The 12,115-nt window shown below is 46.7% G+C and overlaps 1 protein-coding gene across 1 annotated transcript; it reads right to left on the bottom strand.

Moving 5' to 3' along the window:
• Positions 1 to 269: 269 nt before the first annotated feature.
• On the bottom strand, positions 270 to 5,785 carry LOC148820790 (volume-regulated anion channel subunit LRRC8E). The gene is made up of 2 exons (XM_088931850.1): positions 5,644 to 5,785; positions 270 to 4,626 (listed from the first exon to the last, which is right to left on the bottom strand). The coding sequence occupies exons 1-2, from the start codon at positions 5,782 to 5,784 to the stop codon at positions 2,317 to 2,319; spliced, it is 2,451 nt and encodes an 816-aa protein (XP_088787976.1). The 5' UTR covers position 5,785; the 3' UTR covers positions 270 to 2,316.
• Positions 5,786 to 12,115: the final 6,330 nt, after the last annotated feature.

Raw genomic sequence — 12,115 nt, 5'->3', positions numbered from 1 at the left:
TGTAACTTGCCAACAGTGGTGATGTGAGCCTGGAGCTTTCCTCTGCAGCTGAGTGTTGGATTTTCATTCAGTCACTGGGGAGCCGCAGGCCTGCTGGCCTTACTGCTCCCTTTACACCTCATGGGGAAAGAGGCTGAACTGGGGTCCAGCTGAGCCACTGGTTAGATCAGACAGAAAGTCCGTCCCAGTACATGGAGCTGCAGAAACTACGGCACCTCTAGGACTGTAGCTGTGCACAGGCGGGAAAGACAAACAAGGCTGTAAGCTTGAGCACTTGAAGTTTATTTTATTTTGCTACCCAAGCAGTTGAGGAATAGTGTGTTGGTTTTCACAGCTGGGTTAGTCGCGTTGCCCTGAGCTTGTTCTGCTTGTCCTATTGCAGAGCACCCCCCTCCCAACAACCACACCAAAACAAAAAAGGTTTAATAGGCATTTTTAAATCCTCAACAAGGAAAAAATTAAGCTGTAATTGGACCAATTAAACCATTCTTTGCAACCCCAGATCTTTTTATTGTAATTAGAAAGTGTGAAGACCTTCTGGAGCTCAGGAGTAGAGGACACCTTCATCTCTAAACTCAACTTTAACTTTTGAAAAAGAAAAGATTTGTGACCCTTTTATTAACGCAATAAAACAATCATTTAGGTTTTAATTGATACTGTTCTCTTTATCCTGTATTTTGAAATGGGGTGTCAGCAGTGCATCAGTGGTTGTGTAGATGGCCAAACTCAAACTTGTGTTTGTTTTTAATCTAATCTAATGCTGATGCACGAGGGAGATTTAAATCATTCTGGGGCCACAGCTGAGCCTCAAACCTGTTGCATGAGATAGTTCTTCTCGTCCTCATCAGCAACCCTATGAGCTCTACAAAGCTGGTCTGCTGAAAGTGTTATCAACAGTGAGGGGAAAAAGGAGAAGTTCATCCCTGAGGTTTTTATTATCCCTGAGGTTTGAGTCCTTGCTGACTGAGCACTTAAAGGGTTTTGATGGTCTTTGGAGACCTCATATTGTGGTATTTTGAGCTTGTTGTTTTATAACACCTTGCTCTCTTTGGAATGCTGTGCTGCTAACAAGGCCCACATGGGCTGTGTCAAGAGCAGCATCTGAAACCTTCTCTTCTGGCACTTTACTTTACTTTAACCCAATTGTATAGGTGTTCAGCCACACTTCTTAATGCTTCATTAGTCGAAAATGTAACACACATACGGTACTTTGTGGTATGGAAAAAATATTGGTTTCTCGAAATATGAAAAAGTAAGGTGTGATTGATCAGTTAAATTAGGGCTGTCCGTGTCTGTCTGTAGCACTAGCATCCAGTGAGCTGGTAGAAATTGCTAAATTGGTCCCATTAAGTAGTAATGAGCGTATTTAAGAAAATGAATACCTGCTCATCTGTTAGCCCTTGCAAATCAAGGTTTAATACCCCTGAAACTGATGGTATTGTATAGTAACAGCAAATGTGCACAGCATTACTTGCAACTGCAATGCTTCCTATCGTTATTAACCTAGTAGGTGCATACCAGCCTGAACAAGGGTCTCTGCTCAGGTGGAGAGAGTTGAGGGTGGGGCTTGCTATGAAACTGGCACCCTTTTGTCCTGTCTAGGATTGCATCGGATTGGCTGATGAGATGTGTCCTGTAGCTGTTGGGGATTCCAGCGCTTCAGCAATGAGGTGATGACAAGGCTCTAAGATGATAGGACTAAAAACAGTTTTCCTAGCTAGGTCTGCATAGCAAATTCCCAGGAAGTAGAGCATGATGGTTGGTACGGCCTCATACGTAGCCATTTCTGAGCAGCATTACATAGTAATTACCCTTTCTCATCAAATCAGCTGCTGTGAATCAATGGTCATGAAAAAGACACTTGGTAGCTGCAATTCACAAAAAGTGTTCTTCAAATTGCATAGTCAAATTTGACCTTTGGCTGTTCAATGCCAATAAAGAAAAATAGTGTTAAAAACCCTGAAGAGGTTTTTGCAGAAAGTTCTCAGATCCCTTCCCGATTGTCATTTTACTAAATGTTAAGCTGTTCAGTTCATTAAGTTTATAAATGAAAATCAGGTACCTCAGCAGATTGCAGAACACCTCGTGATCATTAGCTACCCTCCTAAGCAACAGGCTGGAGAAAGCTCAACATTGTTCACTGTTTGGAGACCTATTTGGTAATCTGTATAAGGATAGGCACAGTTCTGATCACCCCCTTTTCCCACAGTAGGACATTCCGTCCTGGTAGTGCATCCCAGAGGAACTCCTGTGTTATGACCCTGAGTTATCCAGCTTTCTCATCCTTTAGCCATGGCACTGCCTCCTCGATTCCCGTTAGCCGTCCTTTATCCTGTCTCGGACGTCAGGGGGCAGGAGGTCAAAGATGGCATCCTCCACCACCAGCCCGGTGCGGCGGAGGAGAGGGCAGTCCCCGATCTCAGGGGGCAGCGCCTCAAGGTTATTTCCCTTCAGCTCCAGCCTGACCAGCTGGGTCAGACTGGACACTTTCGGCGAGAGGGAGGCGATCTGGTTGTTACTGAGCACGAGGGTTTTGAGCCTCTTCAAGTAGAAGAGCTCGTCGGGGAGGGAGTCCAGGGAGTTGCTGTCCACCGACAGATACTGCAGGCCCTGCAGGATGCCCACGTCAAGCGGGATGCTGGTGAGTAGATTCTGGGACAGGTCCAAGTGACGCAGCTTGGTGCAGTAGAACAAGCCAGGGGGCAGGCTGTGGATCTTGTTGCAGCGCAGGTACAGGCACTCCAGGGCCCGGAGCTTGCGGATGTGATCAGGTATGTAGACGATGTTGTTGTGCCACAGTTTGAGGGAAACAAGGCGGCGGCAGTGTTGCAGGCTCAGGATCTCCTCTACAGAGGTGAGGCGGTTGTCCTTGAGGTCCAGCTCCTGCAGGTTGCTCAGGCTGAAGACGGCGTGGGGGATGCGTTCCAGTTCGCACCCCACCAGCTCCAGCGAGATGAGGTTGGACAGCTTCTTCAGGCTGCTGAAGGCCTGCAGCTTGGTGCCCTCGTTGTAGATGCAGAGCTTCTGCAGGCGCCCACCGACATCCGCCACGCTCTGCGGGATCTTGGGGAGATGGCTCCGCAGGGTCAGAACCTTTAGGCTCTTCAGCTCCTTCAGGGTGTCCAGGGAGGCACTGCGGGAGAGCTCGTGGGTGAGGGAGCCTGTCAGGTGGAGCTCCTCCAGGCCCTGCAGGGTGTATACCCACCCAGGCACCTGCTCTGGCCCGTCAAAGGTGAGCCGCAGGACCCGGAGGTTTTCGCGCAAGTGGTTGAGGGCGGCCAGCTGCAGTTTGGTGGGGCAGTGGATAAGGGAGAGCTCCTGCAGGGCAGCCAGCTGGGAGATGGTGGCAGGGATGGTGACGTCGCTCAGGAGCTCCAGCTTCAGAGACTCCACCTCCGTCACCTCGAACACAGTGTCCGGGAGCCCCGGAAGCATGAAGAGGTGCAGCTCCAGACGGTTCTGGGCGTTCTTGGCCAGGCGCTGCCGCAGCTTCTCCGCCCCCCACTCGTGGTTGAGGTTCATCTGCCGCAGCCGGCTCTCGCTCACCTCGGAGAGGAAGACGGCGAATCGCTTGGCATAGAGGGCGTCGTACTGGTCGCTCAGGTGCAGAAGGAAGGCGAAGTCGTTCTTCACGTCCGGTATGTCGTTGATCCCCGTCTCCAGACGCATGACATCGAAGGAGTACTCCTTTAGGGGGCGATGGAAGAGCCAGTACAGGGTGTAGATGCACAGCAATCCGTAGATGCCCACGAAGCAGATGTAGCAGTAGGCCAGCTTGGAGAAGAGGTGAGCTTTGGTGTGACTGCAGCAAAAGATTTCGTAGCCGGTCAGGTCCTCCGGTACGGAGCACCGCACCACAATTTGGATGTTGGGGACCAGAGCAGCAGTATAGATGATGATCAGAGCCACGTTGAGGACCTTGAGGACCGTCTGGAGCACGTACATGAGGTAGAGGAGGTCCGCTTCCTCCACATGGTGGCGGAACTTCTTGACCTTCTCGAAAAGCGCCTTGGCCTGCTCCCCTTCTTTCTTGTCCAGAGTGGAGGCGTCCGCCTGCTGCTCGGCCAGCTTCTTCTCGGGGTTGGACTTGACCGAGGCGGACGGCAGAAGGCCGGCCACCTCTTCCTCTCGGGCGGCATAGTCGGCTGAGGAGGAGGATGACTTCAAGAAGGTGTTCTCCCGCAGGATGACCAGTTTCTCCTCCCGGCGCTCTTCGGAGACCTCGCTCAGGGCGCGGGTGGTCCAGGGTGAGTCAAAGCACTGGCCCAGGATGGAGACAAAGAGCTCGATCTTGGAGGAGGTGCCTGGGAACTTGAACCAGAAGCTGCTGCAGATCATGAAGACGAGGGTGTGGATGACCACGAGGTAAGGGAAGTACTTGGCATACCAGTGAAGCGCCATCTCGTAGCAGATGTGGTTGACGAAGACATACTGGTGAAGGTCCAGGTTGTTCTTCAGCCCGAAAAACTCACGGACCATTGAGCTGTGAGGCGAGGGGTCGGGATCGGTGGGCAGACCAAGGTGGCTCCTGTTGACATGATTGCCTGTGATGTGATCACAGTTTATATCCTCCGGGGAGGGAGCAGAAAGGTGGGTCGGGAGACATGCGATCTTGTCTTGCGTCAGCTGCCAGAGAAAGGAGAAGAGAAGGTTTAGTGGGCTTTAGTGTGCAGGGAAGGATTTTTCTGTATAACTCTAGACTTGACTGGAGTTTTTATATTGGAAGAAGGAGTGAATCGCTTGGCAGGCTGGGTCTGTGAATGTGCAGGAAAGCCCTTGATAGGAGGACCAAGAGGAGATTTCATAAAGTTTTGTGCTTTTCCCACCAATTACCAAGAGACCAGGATCTGACAGGTGTGATGGCTGAAGCTTAGTTCTTCTAAGCAGTTTTCAGTTTTGTCACCCTTTGATCTCTAGCTTTTGAGAAGACTTCTGAGTGTCTGAATATTGACCGGCCAAGGGAAATGGCCATCTTCTTCCAAAGCCTTGTTTTTTTGCCAAGTTCAAAGTGTTTATGTAGGAGGAGAAACTGTGAAGAGCTATTGTTTCGAGAATTTTTTATGTGCCTGTTTGTTAACTATCAGCATGATTCCTCTGCACAAAAAAAAGTTAGTTCCTCCCTGCAGTGTCATGTCTACTCATCTCTACTTGTTTCTACTTGCCTTAAGAAACGTGCCTAATCTTTCTCATTTTTCCTTACTGTAACTGTTCAAGTGTTTAAGGGTATAGTAACAGGCTGGTCAACAGAAAGGTTACAAACAGCCCATCTTGCTTGTGTAGCAGTTTAGGATCTACGTGAGTTTTGGCTTCAACAATCAAACTGGGAAGCTTGCGCCAGTCTCCCACACCTTTCTGTAAGAAAAGCGTTTGCTGTTTTGCCTCCTAAATAAATTATCCTGTAGTTTCCAAGTATGACCCCACTTCCTTGTTTGTCTTGTCGGGGTTCAGAGGCTGAAATATTCTCCTGGACTGACCCTTAGGATTTTATACACTTGAAGCTCCTTTAACGTGTCCTTTTACAACAGTGCCCTGAGATCAGGCACAAATCTTCTTTAAATTCTTTCTAAACTGGTGCCTGTCTCCAGATCTGAACGCAGCATTCAGAATAAGAACACACGGTGTCAGGCTGGGCTGAGTCCCTACCTGTAAGGTGCAGCCGAAGACCCCGATCATCAGCATGGCTACACAGAGGTACTCAGCAAACACGTCCCACCACGGCTTCAGAACCCGCAGCCGGGGGTTCTGGTCCACTGCAAAGTGCCGGAGCTCGTTCACTGGAATCATGGCGGTGCTGAAAGAGAGCCGGAGAGAGCTGATGAACTGAGAACAGCCTGCATTTCTCCCACCCTTCCTCCAAGTAGCCACGTTTGTCAGGTTGCTACAAACCCTCCATCATCCCAGGAACGACATAGACCGCTCTCAGACAGAGCCAGCAGCAGGTTTTACTTGGGGGGTGGGGGTGGATAATAACATTGATTGGGAGAAAAAAATGTTTTCCGATTTTCTGGGGGTATCCCCTCTTAAATACTTTTATCTCTCAGGGGCTCCATGGTGTGTGCGTGTACATGAGAGTGTGTGTAGTCAGCTCTTGAAGCTATAAAGGGGATAGGGCCCCCACCCTGGTTACTTGTCATTGCCACTCTGCCAATGCACCCCTTTACCCAAGCGCCCCATCAGATGTGGTTCATCACCACTGCAATGCACTCTGGGAATCCCTGATTGCAGCCCTGCAGCAGGCTCTATAGTACTTCCAGGTGCACAGCAGTCCTCTCAGTGTGACCCTCTCCTGTTCCCCCTGGGAGCCGCCCTGGAAAAGCCCAGCGGCCTGCAGGAGTAACCTCGCCAGTCCCGGCTTTGGGAAATCGAGGGCCGTGAGGACGCACTCCTCCCGCGACTCTGCAGGAAAGCCAGTCCAGATTTCCGGTTGTGGGTAAGTGGAAGAACATCACGACAGCTGTTTTGCTGGTGCTATTTTTAAAAGCAAGACCTGCTCTACATGCCAGAAGGCAAGGGGAGCGGAGACACGTGTTGGCAGAAATTGCTCCGCACGGCTGCGCATGTTTTCGTTTGTAGCTGTGGTCTTATCAATTCTGCCAAATAGATATTCGCACCTGTGTGATTTACGAACTTGGCATGTAAACTTTTAACACCGTCTTGGGCGCCGCTGTCCCAATTTCCCAGCTTTTTTTTTTACAAGCCCCGAGTGGGATTTTTTCATCAGTGAAAGGGTGTGTGAGCACACACTCCTCAGCAGTGATTTTGAGATCTGTGTCCCAGCATAGGAGGGCCATTCACAAAAGCACAAGGCTCCTGTTGTGGGGCTTTTCAAAGGGTCCAGAAGCTGCAGGACAAGTTCAGCCACACCTGCTGAAGAGGGAAAGAGTGTGAGGGGGAACAATCTGTAGATTCTCGTGTTTGCTTTTGGTTTCAGAGTACTAATGACAGAATGCTCCATTTCCAGGCACTAGCGTAAGGGTTTGCCTCTCGTTTTCTTGTTGGGAAAATTCAAAAGGACTTGTTTCTCCTTAGTCTCCAGCAACATAGATACATGTTGTGGGAGAATTCCTCCTAACACTAATAATTTAACCATTAACAACAATATTTCAGTAATTATTCTTTGTAAACCAATCACAGTTATACCTAGAAAAGGTCTGTTTAAGTGTTAAAATTTAACTTCCTCCACTATTAAACGTGTCCCCTTGGCCCAGGTGTTGCAACAGAAAACAGAATGTTTACTTGGTTATAACAGCAAACATTCGCACAGTTATCGGGGAAAATGACAATCCTTTTTAGTTGCAGGTGCACTGATATCTTATTGACTAGATACAACTTAAGTAAATTCATTCTGCTGATTTATATTATTGTGAGGGTTGATCAGCAGGGTTTATTGTGAAAGTCCTAGGCTAGGAGTTGTGTGTGGGACCAGTGGAAGTCACTGGTCTCTGAGCCCCACTTGCCCCTCATCATCCCAGCTCGTCCTGCAGATGTGCTTAAGAATAATCAACTTTATTTTATATAGCACCTATAAAAGAGGCTTCTCAAAGCGCTTTACAATAAATAAAAAAAATACTATGAGATGAGACAGTGGTATTATTCAATTCCAGTTAGGGTTTGGAACAAAGTAGGAAAGCAAAGGGGTAGACACACAACCACTTAAATAAAAGTCCTTCTAAAAAAGGAGGTTTTGAGTCTTGATATGAAAGAGCTCAGGCAAGGTGACTCTCTGATATCCTTGGGGAGAGAGTTCCAGAGCTTTGGGGCACAGCAGGAAAAGGCCCTGTCACCCATAGAGTGTAGACAAGCTTGGGGGACAGACAGGAGACCAGAATTAGATGAGCAAAAGTTGAGAGGTGGGGAATAGGATGAACCTGATAGGAAGCCAGTGCAAAGACTCCAGGATAGGAGTAATGTGATCACTTTCCCAAGACCTGGTCAGGATTGTGGCTGCTGAATTCTGGACATACTGATGTTTGTTTAATGTGGATTTAGATACTTAGGCGATTACAGTAATCAATTCAAGACTGAGTAATCAATGGGGTCAAGTCTGGAGAGCAGGGCATCCTCTGCATGACAGTCATTTAGTGACACTGCATGACAGTCATAACATAATGCATAGAGTCACATCCTCATCTTGCAAGAATGCTGTTTCTATAAGCAGCAGAACAGGAGCTGTCCTGCTGCAGTGTTGGAAGATCGGGAAGAGCCTGCAGGACAGGTTGCATGTGAAAGCAGGTAAAATCACTGATCAAGGTGTGCATCGTGTAGTCAGGCTGCCATGAATCACTCTGTAGCGACTAGACTCCCCTTCTTGTTCCATCACAATTGGATCTCAGCAGCTGGGCTGTTGTCACCCGACAATTGGCACATCGCTCTGTGCATCTGCGCCACGCTCCAGGATATCAGTCAGGGTGCTCTGCAAAACGTCTTCATTCATCTCTAAAAGGGACTGTCTAGCTGAGAGGGGTTTCCAACATATCGATCACTTCTCTTGAAAAGTGGGGCACACTGGTTCCTTCTGTGTGCGTTTCTTTATTTCCACAAGCCTTGACTTTCACCTCATTAAACCACCTGATCGCTGGTGTCCAGTCACGCCCTCTCTCACAGACGATCTGACGAGCTCATGCAACAGATCAGGGCACTAGTGCGTCAGGGTCAAAAAGATGTCGTAATGATGTCAGAACTTCTAATCAATATCCAATACCCATATAAGATCTTCTTCCAAAAAGCAAGTATAGTAACTTCCATGCAAGTGTAGTATGATAAACAGACTTTGATGCTCAGTCTATATTAATAATCTGTAAGTTGTGCTTGGGGGTCAATGCAGTCTGATTCAAAACAAGCCAAAATTAAAAAACCCTTCATCCAGAACTAGTTGAAAAAGAGTGGGCAGCTCCTATTGCCTGGAATGGATCAAAGTGCTACAAGATAGGATTGTTGGCAGTTTTCTGTCTCAGAAATATGAAATGATTTCCAGCAAGCAAATTGGGAAAAGCAAACAGTGTGTTAGAGATTAAATTCTTTCGAAGGTTTTTCCACTGGTACAGTGAAAGATAAGCAGGGTTTTATCAGGGCCACCTTTTTGTCTGGATGGGTATTGTATTGAAATGTTGTTTCAAAGGTGTGGTTGCCCTCCATCTGTACCAATGAAACTGAAAAACGTTCACTTTTTCACAACCAAGTGAAAGTTAAATAAAATGCAATCCAGTAACATGTAATTGTAAACGTCCATTATATAAAATGAGATTTGTACTGTGAGGAGTTTGAAATGAAGGAACCAGCAGTGGGATCGTTTGATCCAGCTTTGACAGTGCTTCAGGACGTATTTTTGAGTAATTGCACTGTATGGGCGCTTTGAGTTGTTGTCCTGAGATCCTTCTGAAGAAGCCTAATCTCTTACAAGGCAACTGAGCGAAAATGGACCCCCTACTAGAGAGCTGTAAGGAGGATTTTTTTTTCTTTTCCTGTGAGCTATTCAACGCGGACAGCAGTCTGTAGAAAGGCGGTGTATCCAATGCGTATGCCCACCTCAGTATCTTATCGCCTGGTACCTTTCAATGCGAGGCGACCTTTTACCGAAATCTTTTGCCCTGATACTGTAGTGCTAATTAAACAGAACGTTTTTGAGACTGCATTATCGGTACCATGCAAACGCCAAGACAAGCTAAACAAGCATATTGTGGATGCCATAATGAGCTGTAGAAATTCATAATAGCAGGAATATACGCCAGCGTTAGTCAGGATAAACTGCAATTTAAACTAATCCATACTACAGACACTACTGCGCTGTACTCTGACTTAAACATTCATTTATGTGTCCTTCGTCCTGTATTTTGTATAAACATAAGCAATATGACACCACAATCAACATTATATTACTTTTCTCAAGCTGAGAAATGAGTTAATGTTGAACAATTTGGCGTGCGCGCTGAGGTCACTTTTGGAGAAGCGCATGAACGCACATGCAGGTAGTTTTCCATCCGGGTAAAACACTAACAACAATGAGAATCTGTATGCTTCCTCCTCCAAAAGGTATATAGTTTCAGACTTTAAACTACATTTTTATTACCGGTAACGTCGGTGTTCATTTTCATTGCGTTCAGAAAGACTTAAGAGATGCTAGCGGCACAGCGCTTATTTTGCGTTTGGTGGAGATATATACACAGCTGTTCTGCAAAGTGCACTCGAAACTTCTCAAATCCTGTTCAAGAGACAGCACTGTAAAAGTTGAGTTCTCACAACATACCTGTGCCAGTCAGTGCCAGCCGGTTGGGTTTGAACTAGATCCTCGCGTTTGGCGTAATCTTCTCAAATGTTCCTGTTTCCATGGAGAGATACCCTACACCTTAGCTCGGCTCGGTTCGAGCTGTGCTGTTTATACTGGTCTGTGAACCAGTTTGTCGGTGTAGCAGTAGTTTAGCTTGTGCGTTTTCCTGGCCCGAGAAGTTCTTGATATATCACCAGGCAAGCTTGTTGCGTGTGATGATGATGCGCCCCATTGTATTTGCGGTGATTGCTGCCTGCCCCCGTCTCCTCTCCGCCCCTAAAGCCACTAAAAAAAACTAAATTAGACTGTGAGCGTACCATGATCAGGTTACCTCACCCGCCGCTTTCGGATCTTAAAGATGATTGGCATGCGGGTGCAGGCAAAAGGTTAAAAAAAGAAAAGTTATTTTGCTCTGATAAACACGAATTAAATACGGGCCACACATTGGGTACGTGTCTAAATAAAACGATGGGACATTGTCTTGGATAACTGTTTGTGGTTTGGCCGTTGAATCCTATGACCAGAAGAAAAAAAACAAGCTGGTGTCTGTTTCCATCCATTACAGGAATAAAATCGCTGATTCCGTATGGAAACGGGCCAGAGTAAGCGCCACTCTCCTAACAGCACGGAGGAGACCGATACAGTATATATGCAATGCATGGATTTAGATTTTCGGGGATCTGCAGTTCTAAAAACCATAGTTTTAGGGTCACTTGAAGCCCCAGTGCAAAGCAAATGGCTGTGCTCTTGGTAGATTGTATTTAAATCTCTGTGGGAGAAACATGAATAAACAGCCGCGAATAGAAAGGAAAAGCACATGGACTGCAATGAAACTAATTGATGATATCAGCTGTAGCCGACTCTCTCCGTTGACATGTAGTTGTTACATTCGTGAAGAACTTCCTATCAGCCCCTCATAAGCAATATTACTATTATTGTATTAATAGAAATTGATGTGTTAGGGCCTGTTTTTTTAATTTAACTGGGTATATGTTCCAATGCATCTCTTTCATGCTTTATAAAATGTACTGCGGATCATCTTTTTAATGAGTTCTTGCGCTGGCTTGGATACAAATAGGAAAGCAGTCTTCACTGGCTCCTTTAGCGCCATCCTGTGGTTAGTTCAATGCTGTTATTCACTATACTATCACTGACTACGGTATTACGTTTAATCTCCCTAAAAAAGGAATTTTCATGGGGTCACGGATAAACCTGCCGCCAGTCAGGCACTAGTACCATAGTCTGGAGTTCTCTGGCTTCACAGAGATAGCCACTGGGACTTTTTTCTTATTTTTAAAAGTTAAAGGAATTGGTGCCTGTCTTACAAATGTGGGTGTATACAGCGAACGCCACTTCAATTCCTGGAGAGACGCAGTCCAGCAGTTTTCATGGGTCACCCTAAAATCACCCATCTCTTAGTTTTTCACTGAAGCAGGTTATTTGTTCATTTTAAGTCATTTAGAGATGATTAGACTTTAACCCCTGAACTGATAGAATACTTGCACCCCGGTGTTCGAACAGACAGGACAGCAGCTCTCCAGGACCAGGTTATTTTCTCACAATGCGTTTCTACAAACTGATCACTCAAGTTGCAGGGTTCCCCCATCCTGGCCCTGGTGACCCCCACACTTAATGGTTTCTTTTCCGCCCGAGCGCTCAAATAATTGAACCCTTTAATACACCAAATGATGGGTTTCATTTCAGCTCTTTGTTTTCAGTTCCTACACATGTTGGAAGCTGTATTTTCTAACGTCTGTGTTTGGTACTTCATTTAAGATCTCCGACTTTGGGTTTGAGGAGGAAAAACAACACTTGCAAAGGGACCAACCAAGCAACGAGGATTCGTTTAAT

Source organism: Atractosteus spatula, chromosome 14 (genome assembly GCF_055471065.1).
Source record: "Atractosteus spatula isolate fAtrSpa1 chromosome 14, fAtrSpa1.hap1, whole genome shotgun sequence".
In the NCBI taxonomy this organism is placed as follows: Eukaryota; Metazoa; Chordata; class Actinopteri; order Semionotiformes; family Lepisosteidae; genus Atractosteus; species Atractosteus spatula.
Note: the sequence above shows the minus strand (reverse complement) of the source record. Positions and strands in the feature narration are given on the sequence as shown.